At 47.8% G+C, this 22657-nt stretch overlaps 1 protein-coding gene across 2 annotated transcripts in view; it reads right to left on the reverse strand.

The window, feature by feature from the left end:
* Positions 1 to 22657, reverse strand: part of SERGEF (secretion regulating guanine nucleotide exchange factor) — a 248780-nt gene that overhangs the window by 185901 nt on the left and 40222 nt on the right. For both annotated transcript variants that reach the window (XM_005896770.3, XM_070384045.1), the window contains exon 9: positions 2288 to 2454. In XM_005896770.3, the coding sequence (XP_005896832.2) occupies positions 2288 to 2454 (167 nt within the window). The remainder of the gene's footprint in view (positions 1 to 2287; positions 2455 to 22657) is intronic.

Consider the following 22657-nt stretch of genomic DNA (forward strand, 5'->3'; position numbering starts at 1 on the left):
TCCTGTCTCCCCAGGTATCTGTGCACCTCCCTGGCCAAGCCTCTACCAGGGTATCCCCCAGTTTATTACAGCTCTGGTCTTCCCTAAGGTGAACCCACTCCTAGCAGCTTACAGCTCTGGGCCTCCGGCAATTAGCTGCCTGAGCAGCCAGACCTGGACATCAACAGCAGAGAGAATTCCCAGACCCAATTTACCAACAGGAAATGACCTGGGGTCTGCGCCTGCAGTGAGACCAGTGAGTACACACACCAGTACCAGTTTCCCAGAGTCTGGAGAGGAAATGGAGGGGAGCACAGAAATGAAGCTGCTACAGGGCTCAGAGCTCAAGCTGACTCTTCACACCGCCCTGCCAAGAAGCTCAGTCAAAAATCACATCAAGGTGAGGCTCTCCAGCTATCTGCTTGCACTGCTACAGGGTTGCATAGCATGACCACGGCAGGGCATTCCAAGGCTCCAAAGGGGAAGAAGAGAAAGGACCCACAGGTACTGCATGCTGGGCAGATGCCAAAAACTTCGTGGTGATCTTCATTGATGACCTTCTGGGGTAGGTATTCTTGTCCTCGTCTTGCCAATAAAACTAGAGACTCAGAAAAATCCATGAAGCTGGTGTACCTCTGCTATGCTACCTGACCACTACATCTTGAGCATTCTGAGAAAGAAAAGGAAAGCAAAAGAGTCTGAAGCAACAGGTACCAAGCTCTCAGCACCTTCCTTGTTCAACAGACAGCACTAGCTCAAGTACTGCATTCCCTCCCTCACTGAAGTCAACGTCTCTCAAACACAATCTACAGAAATACAGCAAAAGCCATGAAGATGCCCGTGGCCTTTGCCCCTGCAATGTCATCCCCAAGATTTTCCCTTCAAGAAACAGTTCAACAGGGTATTTGCTGCAGAACTCACTACAGTGACCAAAAAAAAAAAAAAAGAAATGACCTCAATGTCCAATATTCACAGAATGGTTTGGAAAACCCCAGAACCTTCAAACCATATAATATTAGACAGTCATTTTGAGTAATCTTCAAAGACCAAGAAGAAACAAAGCAAGGCATTTGTGATAAAATAAATGAAGTCTGAGTATAAAACATCATAAATGCCATCACTACAACTTTGTAAAGTGTCTACATGTGTATATACAAAAAAAGAATGTAGTTGTGTTAGGGTGGCAAGACAACAGGTGGTTTTATTACTAGCGTTATCATATCTAAATTGGTATTGTTCAGTTCCTTTACATGAAAGAAAAAGACAGACAGACAGACTCAACCCAGCACCAAGGAAAGACCCAGGAGGACCAGGGCTGGGATGTGAGGCAGAAATTGAGAACCGTCCTACATACCCAAAAGGAGGAGGCCAGGCAGGCCCCGGGGGAGGGGAAGCCCTCTAGGTATGGAGAGGGTTATAATTAGTCTGATGCTAATTACAGAAGTCTCACTAGCTTATTAATTTTTTTGACAGACTCAATGAAGACTGAACTCCTACATGAAGCCAACTTGGGTTCAGAGGCACGTTTCCTGAGTGGCCATCCTCCTTCTTCTCAAAAACCTAGCCTTTTCTTTTCTTTCTTTTTTTTTTTTAAGGACAGCAGTAAAATAAAGTTTAGTAAGAGAAACACATACCCTGGAGAAATTAAGACTCCTGCCTTAAATGGAGGAATTCAAGACATTTCAGGGAACTAAAGGGGCTTGAATAAGCAACTGAACTACTGTGCTTTCTACACTGGGAAATATAAACAGAAGAGCAAACTACTCAGCTTAGTAGTAGAGGCCCCTCTGATAAAGTTCCAACTCATCCTTCTGATATTACCTCATATTCCCCACCACAGACACCCCAGGCTCCAGCCAAACAGAACCACCAATGCTCCGCAAACAGCTTCCTCACTTCCCCACCCCGACCCTGCTCCAGCTGCAGTGCCCACCAGAAAGTCCTCCTTTCTCTCTCATTCCTGCTCAAGTCTCACCCATCCTCCAAGACACAGCTCAAGCCAGGCCCTCCACAAAGCCCAACCCAGCCCTGTACCCTGAATGCATCTCTCACCCTCCAAAGCAGACCCGGAGCCCCTGGAATCTCTAAAGGAGGCACAGACAGTCTGCCCTACAGTACAGGTATCTGGGTAACTGCCTTTTCTATCATATTCAACGTGAACAACTCAAAGCGAAGACCCCTTTAGGCTCCTGTGTGGAACTCACTGTATGGCCTGGACTATAAGCACACAGTAGGCCTTCAGTGATCACTCCCCCAAACGACAAGGAAGAGAGACACATCACCTCTGAGGAAAGAGGTCACTTCCTACCTCGGTCACTCCCGTTAAGCAAGGCAGACACGAAGGTGTGCCCTTCTGTGGCCCGGAGCCAGGGAGGGATGGATCCTGCTTCTCTGACTCCCAGCCTTCACGAGTCTCCACTGTCCTCCCCAGCTGCCCGTAGTCCGCTCGGCCCCAGGTAAACACCTTGCCAGTTACTAAAACAAAAACAAAACTTGAATTAAGGCTATATTCCACGGCTGTGCTCCCACGGGTAACCAAAGAACTACAAGGGAATGTGTGATCACTCATTTCAGTACCAGCTACCACGCAGCAGGGGCCTTCCTATCTTCCTGTAAAGAAAGCGCACGCATGAGCATGTTTACAGATGAGGGAAGTGAGGCTCAGAGAGGTGAGATGTCTGACTTGACCAAGATCCAACAAGGGGTGAGTGCCAAAGCTGGGTTCCAAAGAGGCTGCTTCTACAGCCTGGGCTCCTGCCTTTGAGATGCAGACATGGCCACCGAGGATACTCTGACCGCTCTGTATGTAACACTTCTAACCCCCTCTCCTTCCCCACACCCGCCTTGCACTTTGCAGGGGCATATGATATCTGTTCTTGGGCTCCCCTCCCTCTCATCCCATCCAGAGCCCCCCATCAGCCACTCCGCGGTTCCCCAGGCTCCTGATCTGCCCCAGGCCACAACCTCTCAGTGGCCCCTGGCACGCGTTTTCCCCTCCATGTAACACAGAGGACCTGCCCGAGTCTGTGCTCTTACCCACAGGAGCGATGCTAACAGTCCCAAGGTGAGTGCCTATGTGTGCTAGAGGGAAGGGAGTGAGAGGGAAAAAAAAAAAAAGACAAAATCATTTGGAGCCAGAAAAGCAGTCAGTCCCCCAGATGCACCACCTGGGGGCTGGCCAGTGCTAGAGACGACTGAAGAAAATGAAATTTGGGAAAAAGGAACTGGCCTTTCTTCTCCCAGATGAGAGAGAATTCACCGAACTTACTCAGTTGTACCAAGTGCCACATTTGTTATTTCAACAGAAATGCAAAATCTGATGAGGCATAGATTATTAACAGATTCTCTGCAATAAATATGCATAACCATGTGCGCTGTATAAATTCTTTATACATGTTTGTTTTAACAAAGAAAAACTTTGCTTAAGAGACAAAACACCAAGTAATGCATATTAAATTCTAGACAAATCTACTACATACTCTGTGTTTTAGTCTCAGAGCTTCATCTGGCCCCGCATTCAACATATGGTTTATGGTGTCAGTGAAAAAACAACCAGAGAACTCACAGGGGAAATGTCAGAGTTGTGAAGGGGTACAGGGCTCTGCAGGAATACAGTTCTCAGGACCAGTCTGCTCACAGACACCAGCGTCGATACCAAGAAGTTCTTCCTGGCTTCCTCAAAGAGGGACCCAAGTCTGTGCAACACATGGGGTAGCAGATATATTACAAGAACAGGGAGCGGGTCCATTCAGATGTGCTGTTGCCACGGATGCCCTATCCTTACATCATTCACCTGACAAACGGTGACTCAACCTTCCGAGTCCAGCTCAAGGGTCCCAGTTCTGCAAAACTTTTCCTGACTTTTAAGCTCTCCTCAGAATGGAAGAAACCTCCTTCCTGCGAGCACCTTTATTACTGTACTCATCAACCACTATGATCCCATGAAACAGGTGAGAAAATTAAGGTTCAGAGAAGTGACCAGCCCTGGGTCACACAGTTAAGCCACATCTCCTTCTACTAGTCCATGACACCACTCTGCATTGATTATTCACACTGGCCCATATTGTCTCTTAACTCTTCCTTAACTTCTGCAGGATTAGCGGTGGGGTGGGGGGGGAGGGGGAAGCTCAAGGGCCCAGGACCCACAAGGCATTCCCAACTGGCAAACTGTCCCTCTGCTTGAGCTGGCTAGGATTTACCACCAGGCTGCCTTAGCAAGAAGAGCCCCAAAAAGCCAGAGGATGAGACTGCTATTTCTTAAAGGACACTTGCATTCCTCTGCTGAGAAGAACTGGCAAGTTGCTAACTGCAAGACTACAGAAAGAACTGTGTTATCACAGACCCCACAGTGAATCCTTTCCTATCAAGTAAGACATCTTAGAACCTTCTCTGCTATTGATTACTGATGTCCAAGACAGGCAAGACTGCCAGAATATGGCGCTACCATGATTACATTTCCAATAGCAATTCAACCAATCCACTTATACAGCACTTTTCACCTTCAAAGCACTTTACAAAGATGAACTAATTAATCTCCATGCTCCCTGGGGATGCCACAGACATTTTATTAGAGACAGTCAGGCTGCCTGGATGGCCAGCCTTCGAGCACCAACCTAAGATTACTCAGTCAGGTAGGTCCACTCCCTGAAGCTGTCTGTTTCTCCCCAAAATACATTTTGCATCGGAAGGCTCACAGGGGACAGAGGGAGTGATCCCTTTTTTCTTTTCCTTTAAGCTGACCACCTCTCAGGGGTCTAGCATATTCACAGATCATATCTCAATCAATCCTCATAAGAATCCTGGGAATTACAGATTATTAGGCTTATTTTACAGATAAGATTAGATGACTTGAGAGGTTAGATGACTTGATCAAGTCCATGAAACCAGCACGTGATAAAAAGCAAGATTTAAACCTCTGTCTTCTGATTCTAAGACCAATGGCAGATTCAATGATTGCACAGCTGCTGTCACAAACTGATGAAACCTGGCTGATGAAACAGCCGTTCTCACAATGTTTGAAGAGGGGGAAAACTCAGATTAAACGGATATGTTCTGTGTACCATCCAGCTTTCTTCACTAGAATGGCCTCCTTCCCAGGAGACCATTCAGAACTTGGAACTACAAGCACTGAAATAAAGGCATTAAACAAAAGGATTACGATTTTTAGGTCACCTGAAGTAAAAGAAAACAATGAATCCACATACAAAAGACGTTCATTAATGCACTGTAGATAAATGTCTGCCTGCCTCGAGCTGAAGCACACTGGCAAATCCAAGGACATTCGGATCCCAAATGTATAACAAATGAATCTTTACATTATAGTAAATAATTGTACAGGGCTTCCCCAGTGGCTCAAGCAGTTAAGAATCTACCTGCAATGCAGGAGACGCAAGAGACGCAGGTTCGATCCCTGAGTTGGGGAGATCCTCTGAAGGAGGAAATGACAACCCACTCCAGTATTCTTGCCTGGAAAATCCCACGGACAGGGGTGTCTTGCAGGCTACAGTCCATGGGGTTGCAATGAGTCATACATAACTGAGCACACAGCACATCAGCATAAATAATTATATATTACTTATATAAAATAGATACATTAATATCATCCAACAAGTATAGGTGTGTGTCTCCAGATAAATGGGAGAAACTATATACACCTCAAAATAAAGTCAGCAAGTAAATTATAATTTAAAGGCACATCCATGTGAGATAACATAGGATGACCAAGAAACATACATGGCCAAGGGTCCCAGCACAGTGGAGAAAGCAACAGGACCAGATGAGCGGTATTGACAAGGAAGGTCTAGGGAACTTAGAGGGAGCGTTCCAAGTTGGAATTGTCCCAGCAGGCTTGATGGAACAGGTGGCATTAAGGTGAACTTTGGATAGGAAAAGAAAATGAGAACATTCTAGGAGCAGGGAGAGGGGAGAAGCAATGACAGAAATCCAAAAGCATAAGGTGGGCAGGTGGAGAGTGTGAGGGTCACGAGGCTAGGAGGTGGAGGCAAGTCAGGGTTGCCAGGCTGGGGCCACCACAGGGCAACACCAGGCTCAGGGTCTGGACCTGACATTCAAGACTTGCTTGCTTGCACTTCTATCATCAAAATACTTTCAACATACCACTGATTATATATCCATATATATATATATACATATATATATTTCTCTTGAGAAATTTGTATGCAGGTCAGGAAGCAAAAGTTAGAACTGGACACGGAACAACAGACTGGTTCCAAATAGGAAAAGGAGTACGTCAAGGCTGTATATTGTCACCCTGCTGATTTAACTTATATGCAGAGTACATCATGAGAAACACTGGGCTGGAAGAAGCACAAGCTGGAATCAAGATTGCCAGGAAAAATATCAATAATGTCAGATATACAGATGATACCACCCTTATGGCAGAAAGTGAAGAGGAACTAAAGAGCCTCTTGATGAAAGTGAAGGAGAGAGTGAAAAAGTTGGCTTAAAACTCAACATTCAGAAAACGAAGATCATGGCATCTGGTGCCATCACTTCGTGGGAAATAGATGAAGAAACAGTGGAAACAGTGTCAGACTTTATTTTTTGGGCTCCAAAATCACTGCAGATGGTGACTGCAGCCATGAAATGGAAAGATGCTTACTCCTTGGAAGTAAAGTTATGACCAACCTAGATAGCATATTGAAAAGCAGAGACATTACTTTGCCAACAAAGGTCTGTCTAGTCAAGGCTATGGTTTTTCCAGGGGTCATGTATGGATGTGAGAGTTGGACTGTGAAGAAAGCTGAGCACCAAAGAATTGATGCTTTTGAACTGTGGTGTTGAGAAGACTCTTGAGAGTCCCTTGGACTGCAAGGAGATCCAACCAATCCATTCTGAAGGAGATCAGCCCTAGGATTTCTTTGGAAGGAATGATGTTAAAGCTGAAACTCCAGTACTTTGGCCACCTCATGCGAAGAGTTGACTCACTGGAAAAGACTCTGATGCTGGGAGGGATTGGGGGCAGGAGGAGAAGGGGACAACAGAGGATGAGATGGCTGGATGGCATCACTGACTCGATGGACGTGAGTCTGAGTGAACTCCGGGAGTTGGTGATGGACAGGGAGGCATGGTGTGCTGTGATTCATGGGGTCACAAAGAGTCAGACACGACTGAGCGACTGAACTGAACTGACTGATATACATATATATTCATTTATTTATTAAAGTATGCACTTGCATTATACATATTTAGAATTAGATACTTTTAAGCAAAGATAAAGATAAAAGTAAAGGTGGCAATGCCAAAGAATGCTCAAACTACTGCACAATTGCACTCATCTCACACTCTAATAAAGTAACGCTCAAAATTCTCCAAGCCAGGCTTCAGCAATACATGAACCGTGAACTTCCAGATGTTCAAGCTGGTTTTAGAAAAGGCAGAAGAACCAGAGATCAAATTGCCAACATCTGCTGGATCATGGAAAAAGCAAGAGAGTTCCAGAAAAACATCTATTTCTGCTTTATTGACTATGCCAAAGCCTTTGACTGTGTGGATCACAATCAACTGTGGAAAATTCTGAAAGAGATGGGAATATCAGACCACCTGACCTGCCTCCTGAGAAATCTGTATGCAGGTCAGGAAGCAACAGTTAGAACTGAACATGGAACAACAGACTGGTTCCAAATAGGAAAAGGAGTATGTCAAGGCTGTATATTGTCACCCTGCTTATTGAACTTATATGCAGAGTACATCATGAGAAACGCTGGGCTGGATGAAGCACAAGCTGGAATCAAGATTGCCGGGAGAAATCTCAATAACCTCAGATATGCAGATTACACCACCCTTATGGCAGAAAGTGAAGAGGAACTAAAAAGCCTCTTGATGAAAGTGAAAGTGGAGAGTGAAAAAGTGGGCTTAAAGCTCAACATTCAGAAAACTAAGATCATGGCATCTGGTCCCATCACTTCATGGCAAATAGATGGGGAAACAGCGGAAACAGTGGCTGACTTTATTTGGCGGGGGGGCTCCAAAATCACTGCAGGTGGTAATTGCAGCCATGAAATTAAAAGACATTTACTCCTTGGAAGGAAAGTTATGACCAACTTAGACAGCATATTAAAAAGCAGAGACATTACTTTGTCAACAAAGGTCCATCTAGTCAAGGCTATGGTTTTTCCAGCAGTCATGTATGGACATGAGAAACTATAAAGAAAACTGAGCGCAGAAGAACTGATTCTTTTGAACTGTGGTGTTGGAGAAGACTCTTGAGAGTCCCTTGGACTGCAAGGAGATCCAACCAGTCCATTCTAAAGGAGATCAGCCCTGGGATTTCTTTGGAAGGACTGATGTTGAAGCTGAAACTCCAATACTTTGGCCACCTGATGCGAAGAGCTGACTCATTGGAAAAGACCCTAATGCTTCGAAAAACTGAGGGCAGGAGGAGAAGGGGACAACAGAGGATGAGATGGTTGAATGACATCACTGACTCAATGGACACGGGTTTAGGTGGACTCCGGGCGTTAGTGATGGACAGGGAGGCCTGGCGTGTTGCGGTTCATGGAGTCGCAAAGAGTCAGACACAACTGAGTGACTGAACTGAACTGAACTGAAAGGTGGAGAAGACTCTTGAGAGTCCCTTGGACAGCACAGAGATCAAACCAATCAATCCTTAAGGAAATCAGCCCTGAATATTCATTGAAAGGACTGATGCTGAAGCTCAAGTTCCAATACTTTGGCCACCTGATGCCAAGAACCAACTCATTGGAAAAGACCCTAATGCTGAGAAAGGTTTAGGACAGAAGGAGAAGGGAGCAACAGAAGATGAGATGGTTGGATGGCACCATCAACTTAATGGACATGAGTTTGAGCAAACTCTGGGAGATAGTGAAGGACAGGGAAGCCTGGTGGGCTGCAGTCCATGGGGTTGCAAAGAGTCAGACATGACTTAGTGACTGAACAATAAGAAAAACACCTTTATTCAAATCTATCCAATATAAAAGACTGATGCTGGGAAAGATTCAAGGCAGGAGGAGAAGGGGACGACAGAGGATGAGATGCTTGGATGGCATTACCAACTCGATGCACATGAGTTTGAGCAAGCTCCAGGAGTTGGTGAAGGATAGGGAAGCCTGGTGTGCTACAGTCCAGGGGGTCACAGAGAGTCGGACACGACTGAGCAACTGAACTGAACTGGGTATAAAACACACTCCAAAAGTGTAAAATTAAAAGAATGAAATAAAAACACAAAAGACATCATAATTTCCTGTTCCCACGCCCTGGCAATTCATCTGGCATGCTCATTTTAGGGATGACTGCTACCCGGACTCTCAGTCTCAGACTGCAGACTTTGGGACAGAGGTAGGGTCTGATGAAACGAGTGTTTTGGGGGTGCTACATCTGCAAAGAATTAGGGGGGCAGTAATAATACTCAGCTAACATTTCCTTCCACAGCATCCACTGTGTGCCTAGGATTCTGTTCTAGGAATTCTCTATATACTGTTCTAAACCACCTCTATGCAGTATCCTAACAACACCATGAGACAGGTACTCTTACCATCCCCTTCTTACTGACAGGGAGAAGGTTCTAGGGGTGAGGAGAGGGGATAAGCAAAGTCACAGTAGGAGTAAGTTAAAAGGAAAGGAAGGAAGGAAAAGAAGCCGCTATAGTGACGCAAGCCAGAGATGTATCAGCCACAGCCAAGGCTGAAGTCACGAGGGGCTGGGTAGGTAAGAATTTGCAAGGCTTGACACCCATCTGATGTGAGAGAAAGGGGATGGGAGGAGATAAACAGCACTCTGATTTCAGGACTTCAGGGTTAGTGGGAAGGAAGGTGGTGGTGCCATGAAAAGGAACAAAGAGGCAGAGACGCTAGACTGGGGGTTCCACTGTTGGGACTCAGGCAATGTTACTTCATTACTAAGTGATTTAAATCCTCTGGGGCCTTTTATAAGCCCCTTTTGATAAGCATCTTAACAAACAGTCAAATACAAATAAAGGGGGAGTGAATGAGGAGAAAGAAGACGAGGTGCCAAGCCCTGGATGCTGTGGGGTCACAGCAGACTCAGGAAGGGGGGTGGATGGGAAATGGCCACAGAGCCAGCTTCCTTTACCATTCAGGGGGCTGCCCGAGATGTTGGTAAAGGCAGGGGCTGCAGCCACAGCAACAGGCACAGCGAGAAACAGCTCCAAGAGTATCATCAGTCCTCGGGGGAAGGGGAATCTTCACCCTGTTCAGGAAAAGGGGTCCTGAAGGCGACAAGATAGATTACACTGTAATATAAGGAATATCCATATTTATTTAACAGAATCTGTCCCAGGAGGAAACAATGCCACTGAAGATATCAAAATGGAGTTATAGCAAATAGAGATGGATGTTACAAAAAGAATCCCACAGGGCAGGCAAAGGAAAGTCCACACAACCTCTTCAGTCCCTCCCACCTAGAATGTTCCAGGATGCTATGACACCTTCTGGGGTACACACACACACACACACACACGAGGAGGAAACCTCTGTGCACTTAGGAGTTATATTTATAATTCACCTGTTTACAAACACCTATTACTCTCAGGGTTATTAATTCTAAGTCCTTAGAGTATAAGCACCTCATTTCTGTAACCCATCCTCCATTCTGCCATGTGGACAGAGACTTTATAAAAAGGCACTTGGTGATAAAAACCAAGAAGTTTTCAACACAGAATTAACTGCCCGAGAGGCACCGAGCAGGAGAGAGGAGAACAGAGAGGGGAGCTCAGAGCACAGGGGCTGGATGCCAGCACACCAGGCTACTGCCCTTGGGTAGACGTGTCATCCTGCTGTTTCTCAAGGCCGCTACACTGCTTCCCTCCATCCTCACTGTCTCCTCTACCTCCCACCTCATTCACCTAGTCAACTCCTACTCAGTCTGCAGCTCTGCTCAGTCCTCAACCCAGATCAGACTCTTCTGTGCAATGATCTCAGAGCAGCACTTTCTTCATCTGGGGAGCACTTGTCTTGGTTTATAAATGTACACTCATTAGAAGGACTGTTGATTAAAGTCTGTCTCCCCTCCAGAGAGTTGGCTCATGATAGCAGGCGCTGTGTCTGCCCATTCCTGTATCTTAGAAAAATGCCCAGCACAGAGTAGATGCTCAATAAAACATTTGTTGCCTGAATGAACAAATGAACAATCTAACCATCTCCACTCACCTACTTCTTGCTCCCCACTACTAACCTTTGTCACTTGCTGGCTCTATAATCTTGAACAAATGACTCAACATAGGAAAAATGGGAATAAGAACACCTTCTTTGTAGGGCTGTTGCAAGGATACTTTTTCATAAAGTGCATGACATATAACAGCAAATGTTAGCCCTATTACTATTGTCCTCCTCAACTCAACACCACAGCCTTACCCAGGATTCCCATCGCTCCACTCCCAGTTTCTACCGATTTGCCAAATCTTCTCTGCCAGCCGCCAACTACCAATATCTTAGGGCCATTGCCTCTACTGACAATAAGAGAAGAGTACTGAAGTTTCACCATTGGATTTTGGGATATTTATTAGATGCAAGCATAGTATCTGGCACATTGCCTCACATAGCACAAATAAATTTAAACTCAAGGGTGAAAAGGAAGAGGGTGGAAGAGAGCAATGGAAAAGAGATGAAGCAAGTGAGCTGGAGAAGATAAGACGCTTTAACCAGAGACTCGGAGACCTGATCCTAAACCAGGCTTCTCTCCAAGACTACATTACCTTGAACATGTCCCTTCCTTTTGGGACCTACTTTCCCATCCATACATTGGAGAAGGCAATGGCAACCCACTCCAGTACTCTTGCCTGAAGAATCCCATGGACGCAAGAGCCTGATAGGCTGCAGTCCGTGGGGTCGCTAAGAGTCAGACACGACTGAGCGACTTCACTTTCACTTTTCCCATCCATACAGTAAGAGGACTGGGATAGATGACCTCTGAGACATTCTCCTGGTCTAAACTTTAATAATTATGTATAAAAATTTTCAGGGTCAAAATGAGTGGTGTACAAGGAAACCAGAATTGAGAGACACGTGTACCCCAACATTCATTTCAGCACTGTTTACAATAGCTAGGACATGGAAGCAGCCTAGATGTCCATCGGCAGACAAATGAATAAGGAAGTTGTGGTACATATACACAACGGAATGTTACTCAGCTATAAAAAAGAACACATTTGAGTCAGTTCTAATGAGGTGGATGAAACTGGAGCCCATTATACAGAGTGAAGTCAGAAAGAGAAACACTAATGCAGTATACTAATGCATACATATGGAATTTAGAAAGATGGTAATGAAGACCCTATACGCAAGACAGCAAAAGAGACACAGATGTAAAGAACAGACTTTTGGACTATATGGGAGAAGGCAACAGTGGGATGACTTGAGAGAATAGTATTTAAACATCTATATTACCATATGTAAAATAGATGATCAGTGCAAGTTTGATGCATGAAGCAGGGCACTCAAAGCCTGCGCTCGGGGACAACCCAGAGGGATACAGTGGGAGGGAGGTGGGAGGGGGGTTCAGGATGGGGGGACACACGTATACTCATGGGTGATTCATGTCAAAGTATGGCAAAAACCACCACAATACTGTAAAGCAATTAGCCTCCACTAAAATAATTAAATTAATGTAAAAAATGAATGGTGTACAATCTAATTTTATTGGCACCTTTTGAATATCTAGTCTGACCAGTGTCCTCAACTAAAACATCCACTTTAATATCAAAGACCACTAATGTAGTTAACAATCTTTTTTACTTCAGTACAGTTGATTTATAATGCTGTGCCAATCTCTGCTATATAGCAAGGTGACTCAGTTGTACACATACATACATTCTTTTTTTTTCTGAAGTACAGTTGATTTACAATGTTGTGGTAACCAGTTTTAAAAATCGAAAACCTGGCTGTATATCTTATTTTTTCTTTTTCTTGTAAAATTCCCCAAGTCTCCAAAGTTGTACCATGAAGAATATCACATAACAAAGGTTTGGAATTTTTTTTTAATTCATATAGAAATAAAAATTCCAAACATGAGCTGTCCAGCTAAAAAGAAGAGAAGTAATCTACAAAGAGATTGAATAAAAACATAAGGGCCTGGGGAGAATTATTTATTGGGAGCTGACTCTGTGCAAAACTCTATTTTAGGCATTGCCATGAAGTGATATAGTTTGATCAACACTAAACAATGGGTGTGAACCCCATTTTACAGAAAAAGAAACAGGTCACAGAGGTTAAATGACTTGCTCAGGATCACACGGCTTGTGAGTGACAAGCCTGCAGGAATGATGATAATGACAGTAACCTGTGTCATAAGTGGTTTCGGTCATGTCCGACTCTCTGCAACCCCATGAACTGTAAGCCTGCCAGGCAAGAGTACTGGAGTGGGTTACCATGCCCTCCTCCAAGGGATCTTCCCAACCCAGGGATCAAACCCACATCTACGTCTCCTGCATGGCAGGTGGATTCTTTACCACTGAGCCACCTGGGAAGCCCCAATGATAATAACTAATATTTGAGAGCACTAACTTCATGCCAAATTCTTGACATGGATTATCCTGTTTGGTCCACAAAACCCCCCTGTGAGAAGGCAGTATTACAATCCTCAAGTTATAGGTAAGTTAAAGCATAGGGAGGGGTGAAGTCTCGGTTCAGAGCTTAGAGCTGCCCCTAGTCAGTGCCCCTGGTCACTGCCCTGCAGGGGACCCACCAGTCCGTGTCTGGCTCACACTGCCTCTCCAAAAGTGAACAGTGCATGGACTTCCAGAGGTTGCTCAGAGTCACAGGGACACCTGTGTGGGCTAGAGGAACAAAGCTGGCCTGGTCAGTTTACTAAGGGAGCATCATCCTTGGCCCATACAGCAAAGACATGCCAGACACTCCACACAGCTGCTCCATTTTCACCACTGACTTTATTAGCTGTTCAACTGGGGGCACTGGTGAGAGAAGACCAGACAGACTGTACCTGAGGAGCCCCAGACCAGCCGCAGGACTATCTATACCATGCAGGATGGGGGCTTCCCAGACAAACGCAGGGAGGGCTGATTTCTTCTCCAGTCCTGGTGAGGGCCTCTAGGAAGCCCTGGTCCTAGACTGTGTAATGTGTTTAGCTCTCTAGCCCTCCAAGCACCTCTGTTCTCTCAGCACCGATGACAGCCCCTCTGTCAAGGGCACATTCCACCTCCTCGCTCCCAGGCCTCAGGGCTGTGCTGTGCCCCAGCCTGTATTGCCGATCAGCCTACTTGTTCCACCCACAAGATCCCTTCCCACCCTTCAGGGCCTGGATCCAATGCCACTGCCTCCCTAAAACATTCCATTATCCCCTAAGTCAAAACAGGCCACCCCTTTCTTAGGAGCCACTGGCATGGTGCTTGTACCCTGTTCCAACTACTATCCTATGCTGCCAAATAGGAGACCATTTGATGACATGTCTTACATCGCCCACTGTCTCGGTCAAGGTTCTCCAGTGAAAAAGAACCAGGAGGTCCTACAGAGCAAGGTGAAGTAGAAGGAACTGGCTCACACAGTTATGGAGGCTGGCAACTCCAAAATCTGCAGAGCCAGAGTCCAAGTTCAGAGGCTGTTGGTTGGTGTCAGGCAGGAGAGTTTTACTCAGAGAAGGGTCAGCCTTTTGTTCTATTCAGGTCTTCAACTGATTGGATGAGGCCCACCCACTTTAGGGAGGGCAGTCTGCTTTACTCAGTCTACTTCTATGAATGTTAATCTCCAAAAACACTCTTATAGAAACACCGGAATAACAGTCACGCAAATACCTGGGCACCTGTGGCCCAGTTAAGGTGACACATAAAAAACGAACAATCACATAAACCAAAGGGTGCAAACAGGACCCTTCCTGGGCTCGCTGTGTTCCTCACAGCACCTGGCACAGGGCCTGCCCAGAGTGGGTGCTCGGTGTTTGGAAGGAAGAAGCGTTGCGGGCACTGCTTGCCACAGGCTTTTGCTTGCCACAAGGATGCCACAAACCATCCCATCCAACTCCCCGCAAGAGAAAACAAAACTGAGGAAAATAAATAACTCTTCCAAGTCACATAGACTACTTGGAAGCAGAGCCAAGCACTCTCAATATTCAACAAATAGTTCCTGAGCACTTTCTACACACCAGGGGCTTCCCAGTGCTAGGGGCCACAGCCGGGAAGGAAATAGACAAAACTCCCTTCCTTGATGAGGTTTACATTCTAGCATTTGGGGTGGGAGGGGGGGAGACAGAACAACGGACAAAAATCACATGAAACATATCCCCTGGCAAAGGATTTTAAGTGCTACAGAGAAATACAAAGTAGGGAAAGGAGACAGGCAAAGCTGGCGTGGGCGGGGGAGCCTAGGACAGGTGCCCAGCTCCACACTCCGGGTGTAGGGCTTCTCCTCTGTAGCACATCCCTTTCTTAAAGGAAGAATCTTGCATTGAAGAGACCTCACCCAGCTCCTGAAGGGGCAGTGAGACCAGCTCTAACTACCTCTCAGGTCTGTGATGAAAAAGGAGACAATAAATACGAAAGCACTTTATAAACTAAATAGGGGAACTGGCAATGTGACTATAACTCTTTCTCTAAAGCCAGTTTGCAAGAACCATCCTGAGAGGGTGGACCGCGATCCCCAGCCCTGAGGACGCTTCTCTGGACGAGTGCTAGGGCTTCCTGCTCCTCCAGGGGCCCGGTGGCACACCGGACCACCAGTCACACCTAGCAGTCACTTGGCACCCAGAGGAAAAAAAAAAAGTCCCAATAGAGGCCGCTGGCTCTGCAGATGTTTTCCATCTTATTCCACATTCCAACTCCAAAGCTTCTCTGCACACTTTCAGAGTCTTATTAATAACATTTTAAAATGTAGATTGCTGCCTAATCTTAGCTGTGTAATTAAAAAAATAATCTTGCTTCTCTCCCTCCCGGCAAGAAAGGGAACTATACCCCAGGGCTTCTGCAGCTAAGAATCACACCCTGCAGAAAAGCTAGCAGGAGCCTGGCTGGGGGTGGGGGGTGGCAGGTGGGAGTTGAGGGGAGTTGAAGCCAAGAAGGGAATCTAATCCTTGATTTTCAAGAAAATGGAAAACGGGACTGAAGGAGGTGAGGGATTTGCCCGAGGACATACAATGTATTTTGGCGGAGCCAGAACCAGAATCCCAGCTTCCTGCTTTCCAAGAGCCTCTGCCCACTGCCTCGTGGGGAGAGAGAGGAAGCAGGCCACCGGGACATTCCTGAACCTAGACAGTGCATTAAAAAGCAAAGACCTCACTTTGTCAACAAAGGTCCGTACAGTGAAAGTTATGGTTTTTCCAGTAGTCATGTATGGATGTGAGAGCTGGACCATAAAGAAGACTGAGCACTGAAGAACTAATGCTTTCGAATTGTGGTGCTGGAGAAGACTCTTGAGAGTCCCTTGGACAGCAAGGAGATCAAACCAGTCAATCCTAAAGGAAATCAACCCTGAATATTCATTGGAAGGACTGGTGCTGAAGCTGAAGCTCCAATACTTTGGCCACCTGATGCAAAGAGCTGACTCACTGGAATAGACTCTGATGCTGGGAAAGACTGAGGGTGGGAGGAGAAGGGGACGACAGAGGATGAGATGGCTGGATGGCATCACGGCCTTGATGGACATGAGTTTGAGCAGGCTCCGGGAGTTGGTGATGGACAGGGAAGGCTGGTGTGCTGCAGTCCATGGGGTCACAAAGAGCTGGACACAATTTAGCAACTGAACACTAACAAGGAACCTGTACCTGTGTGATTGTCCATGAGCGACGCTCACTGCGTCAGGACAGCTACAGGCTTCAACTATTGAAGGTGACTGTGGGCTCAAAATCCTTACATTCAGTTCAGACTCACAGAGCACCAGAGCAGCAAGGGTCCTCAAGGGACTCCAACCCCACCCCCACCATGTGCTTCAGCCGGAGAAGTGCAGTCCAGTGAGCAAAGTGACTGACTGACCCAAGGTCACGTAGTGGCTTAGAAGCAAAACAGGACTAGAACTCAGGTCATTCTGACTTCTAGCACATTCTCCTCACAGATTCTTAGAAAAACCTCAGTCAACCTATCAAAGCTTTCATTGTCGCCTGCATCAGTTAACTACCCAAGGCCTCCTGGGCTCCTTGGCAGAAAAGAACAGAGACCAGTGAGGCCCACACAGCCCCTCACTGCCTGCCTCCCTAGCATGGCTTCTTGGAAGGCCCAAGGGCAAGGTAATGGAAAGACACACATCCCCACCCTTATCTCAGAGTTCTCCTCTCCCCACCTAGAACTGCCATTCTGGCCCTGAACTTCGCCTTCAATTGCTGTCTCTTGCAAATGATCATCAGCAGTTTCCATCTCTGTGAAGTTACAAAAAAAGAAGAAGAAAAAAGGCCAAGCACTGCGCCCAGCTGTTGGTGAGGCCGAGTTTTCCACTGATGACGATGACTCACGGTGCCCAAGCTGGAGGCTGAGCTGGGAATGAGACTTGGGAGATCCGGCAGGGCCAAGGAAAAGCCGCAGTTCTCCAGCATGCCTGGGCCTGCAGAGAGGCGCTGCCTGGGTCCCTTGGGTGAATTCCCGGCGCTCGGCTGTGTGAACACAGCGCCCCCTGCAGGCCAACCTGAGGCCAACGGGACCAGGAGCAGGAACAAACCATTACCTGGGGCCAGGGCATCCTGCAGAACTCACCGTGGCGTCCAAGCTGTTATGTTAGGAAACCAGGATTCCACCTCCGAAACCCCAAGAGATCCCACAATACTATTTGCATCCTTGGTTTTCAAAGAGAAACTGAACTGTTAGTTAATAGGAGGCCCAGATTAAGATCTTCAAGCAGAGAGGCAGATGTTGCCCCTGAACTTTGGGAGGGCAAAAAATTCACCCAGGGGTAGGAGCACGGAGAGAAAGCATCCTGTCCTGGGATGCCAGCCTGTGATCAACCGGCGAGAACACCTTGGGACCTGACTCTGGATGGTGCCTTGAATTTCTTCTAAACCCGGGGACTATCCCAGGTTCTTCAGCGGCATGTGTGTGTGCCCAGTTGCTCAGTTGCATCTGACTCTTTGCAACCCCATGGATTGCAGCCCACCAGGTTTATCCATCCATGGGATTCTCCAGGGTAGAACACTGGGGAGGTGAGTGTAAAAGACCTACTGGGGAGACTTCCCTGGCAGTCCAGTGGTTAAGACTCCACACTTCCAATGCAGGGGACAGGGGTTCAGTCCCTGGTGGGGAAACTAAGATCCCACATGCTACATGGCATTAAAAAATTTTTTTGTTAAAGACCTATTGGAGCCCTAAAAGAGCTGCACTCACAGATCGGTGGGGGGGGGGGCATTCTCCCACCCCCACCTTGGAGGACCCTGCAAGAGGGAGACCTGAGAAGCAGGACAAGGTCAGGAAGAGTCTGTAGAAGTGACACCCACTCACTGTTGGTGCCCGAGAATGTCCCACTTGCCTCAAGCAATGGCAGTAAGGAGCGCCACCAGAAGAGGCCATAAGGAGGACCATCATGATCAAGCACTCATCAGGAAAGGGAAAATAATCAAACATGGAGTCCCAGTAATTTCAACAAAAGGGGCTGCAAGTTACACTCCAACTGCTCACCTGGGCGTCCAAGGCCTCATGGTGTGAAGGGCCACCAGGCCAGATCCACAGAGGGACAGCCTGTCTTCCCCGTCCACATCTGATCTCTCCCACTCTGCTCCCTGAGCCCATCTGTCCCTCAGGCCCCAGAAGAAACATCCTTTTTACCAGTACCCCACCCACCAACAAACTGCACCAATGTGACCCTTCTGTAAAAACCCAAGCTGGTTTAAGATGACCTCCGGGGACTGCCACTAGGTCCCATGAGAGATGGTGAAGCTACAGTGCCTTCCCCAAGCGGCTGGCTTTTCCCAGGCCAGGGACTGGGAAAGGCATCTGCTGCACGGGGTTTTTCATTGCAGAGGATCAGCTCCAAGCAAATCAGCAAAGCACTGTTACTATGGACCATCTGCCAGGACCCGGAAACAGCCCTGTTACATAAAGGGGCTGGTGTAATGAAATTTATTAAACTGGATTCTTCCTTCCTCCACAAAGGAGATGAAGCAATTAAAGTCTCTCTCATGAGAGGTGCTGCAGGGCAGTGAAAGGGCCGTGGGCTCAAGACCCCTGGGTTCTAATCCTGGCCCTGTGTCCATGAGCTGTGGGACCATCTCCCCAGGCTTCTGTTTCCTCATATTTCAAGTAAGGATGAGAATGTCTCTTCCAGCATTAAAATTCCATGACTTCCTACTGTTTTCACCAAAATGGCCAAAAAGTAAGCATACATTGATATGAATTTTGCACTGTAGAGTTTTCTGAAGAAGAGCGATGCCTTCATATTTGCAGACTAAATGAGAACAGTGCTGAGCAGAGCCCCTGGCCCAGGGGCTGGCTAGGGGAAGGTGCGCAGAAGAGAGACCAGAGCTTGGAACCTTCTATCACCAGGCAGGAAAGGCCCAAGGGAGTCACACGCAGTTCTCTGGGAAGCAGTCCTGTCACGCAGCATCTGCGTGTATTGTACAGAATGCCTTCACATCCAGGATCTTACCTGATCCTCCTCGTAAGGCCCTCCAGTTGACAGGGTGACACTGCCGACCCCATTTCACACTGAGCAAAGTAAGGCCAAGTAACTAGGTGGGGTGAGGCCACGTCTCTTAACCTCTCTTCCTCACACATAATGGAGAGGGAGCCTTGCTCGGCAAACTTTGTGTAAGGATTAAATAGACGATTTTGCAAAGCCCTGGCAAAACGCCTGGCACACAGTGCATCCTTGGTAAACACGAATAACCATCCCCTACACCCTTCATCTCCTCAGGGAGGTGTGGGAGAAACCCCAAAGCTGCTCATCCGATGATTCAAGATGGAAGGAAATGTGACGCGGTCCCCGGGGCCTGAGACAGCTCCCCAGAGGGCGAGCCAGCGAGCCAGGTGACTCCAGCGCCCGCCTGCTTTGCACTTTCTATTAGTCAGATCACAGGGGAGAGGACCCCCTGAGAATCCGGAGTACCTCAAAATCAGCCACAGAGAAGAGGCCGGAGCAGAAAGCTGCCTCTAAGAGCCACTCCAAGGCAGGGCCTCCCTCCCTTGCTCACGTCTCTCACCCCCTCCCCGAAACCTTCAGCCACTCCTCCCACTGCTCACAGCAAAGCCAGAATAAAGCCATACCTATGTTCTCGAGGGATTCCAGTCCCTTCTGACCCCGTCTGGCCCCATGGTAAGCAAACTGCACCAGCGAGCACTTCCTGCTGCCACGCCTTTGTTTCCAGGATTCCTCCTGCCTGGAACGCCCTCCTCTCCCCTCAGCCTGTTCAACAAGTATTTGTTGAATGGTAGAGTGAGGATGTGAAGGAAGGAGTGTGCGAATGAATGAATGACATGATATTTCTCCCTCGAGGCAGCCAAATTAGGGATCATGCTTCTCATTTAACAGATGAGGAAATTCAGGCCCAGAGAGGCTAAACGACTAGCCCAGATCACCCGGCCAATGAGCAGCCAAATTAGGACTTGAACCTGGCTCTTCCGGGCTCTTTTGGCTGCATCAGGCTTCCTCCTGAAGTAGAAAGTCACTCTTAGATTAGGAAAAAGCTGATCCAAGATTCCTCAAAGTGGGCCAATTCCATCCTGGCCCATATCCGAGAGCACTTTAAGGCACTGGCTGTCACTATGATTATTGAGCATTCCCGTGAGACAGGCAAGGTCCCCAGAGGAAGGGCAAGCACAGTGCCATCTGTCAAGAACCTAAAAATGATGGTGCAATTACAGCCCGGTCACTTAATGCTCACTTTTAGAGAGCTCCTGGAACAGATCAATCCCCACCAGGAAAGAGGAGGAGGGTTCTCTGAATGGAAACTCAGCCCTCTTGCCAGGGGCCAAGGAGCCCTTCCCAGAAGCATCCTGTGAGCTCGCGGCAGGGTGGGCCCCCACCCCTGCCTCCCCTGGACAGACTGGGCAGCCACGGGCCCAAGGCAGGGTCTGGCAGACGTGCAGTGGCAGAGCTGGCCCCACAAGCCTGGGGCACTAGGCCTCACTGTCAGCCTCAAGGAGCTGAAGCTCTCTGGCCCTGGGCCTCTCCAAGAAGGTGGGAAGAGGGCAGGGCCTCGGGCCAAGTCATCCAGTTCTGGGTGCAAGCCTCCAAAAACAGCATCTCTCCCACATCCAAAGCTCCAGGCGCCCATGCAGCTAACTCTCACGGAGCCCTTTTCTATGCCAGGGGAGAGCTGAGGAGAATAAACCAGACAGGTTTATTTCACCTAACCTGCTCAGACCTGGTGAGGGGAGAGTGAGGACAAATGAGTAAACAAACCATACTGTGGTTTCAGGCATTGAAAACTGCTTGGGTGGAAGATAAAGGCAGGCAGAGAGTAGACTGCGTCTGAGACAGGCGAGGGGGCCACCTGCGGCGTGGTGGGCAGGGAGGGCCCCTGTGAGAGGTGACAGTGGCAGAGGGCGACGGGCGTGTGGCAGCTGCTACACAGGCAGGGCTCAGGGAGACGAGCACGCCCGGCAGAGGGAACTGCTGGAGTCCTGCCCTGGACACGAAAGGCACTTGGGCTCTTCTCAGATGGCCTTCCACCGCCAGGTGCCACCCCCGAACCTGCTCCACAAACACCTGCCCTTCACTGCTTCTCAGGCCCCCTCTCCCCAGCAGCCCACCACCAGCTTTCTCTACAGAAGAGAAAAACCTATTTGTTCCTCTCTGCCCTCCAGCCTGGGGAGTCACTTGGTACTTTTCAAGGGCAGTCAGTTTGAAGGGAGGAGGCAAAGGCAAAAGAAATGAGTCTGACCTTTGATATCAAACAGAGCACACTTCCAGTGTCTGCTTGGTTAATTAGCTGTGTTACTTTAGACAAGTCACTCAGCCTTTCTGAGCCTCAAGTTCCTCACCTGGACTGCAGAGGAAATAAACCCCACCTCAGAGGGTTCTGGGAAGTATGGATGTGTACCCAGCAGAGCATGGGTACTTAGCATGTACCCAGAACATGATACATGCTTGGCAAGATTGGTTCCCTGCCCTACTCTGGCCCCCTGAGAAATTCTTTTAAGAGAATTTTTTTTGTTCAACCAATTGTGCTAACTTACTGCAATGTGCAAGGCCCTGGGACTGCAGATCTGTTGGGTGTGAGGACTCTGAGATGACCCTTGACAAAGATTCCTGGTACAACCTGATAGGAGAACTGTGAACCAGAGGACAACTGTGCAGGCAGGAGGGGAGCAGAAAGACAATGGACGCCGTCCTTACTGAGGGTGGCAGGGTAGAGACCGTTAAGACCAGACGCTCGAAGAGATCAAGACCAAGGCGGACAGTTAACTCCTGCCCCCTTCCCTTCCCACCTCCGGGTCCCTGGTCCATGGCCTAGGTCTTTGTCCCCTGGTTCTTCCTGTGCGGCGGCCAGCTAGAAAACAAACCAATCTCAGTTCTAACAAGTGAGGAGATATCACGTGTTAATGCACAGTGAGACCTTAGGCGTTGTTGCTGTTGTTTAGTCGCTAAGTCATGTCTGACTCTTTTGTGAATCCATGGACTATAGCCCACCAGGCTCCTCTGTGCATGAGATTCCCAGGCAAGAATACTGGAGTGGGTTGCCATTTCCTTCTCCAGGGGATCTTCCTAACCCAGGGATCAAACCCAAGTCTCCTGCATTGCCAGTGGATTCTTTACCAATGAGCCACCAGGGAAGCCAGAGATCTTACGTACCCTACTTCTTTCTCTGGGCCTGGGAG

Source organism: Bos mutus, chromosome 15, assembly GCF_027580195.1.
Source record: "Bos mutus isolate GX-2022 chromosome 15, NWIPB_WYAK_1.1, whole genome shotgun sequence".
NCBI lineage: Eukaryota > Metazoa > Chordata > Mammalia > Artiodactyla > Bovidae > Bos > Bos mutus.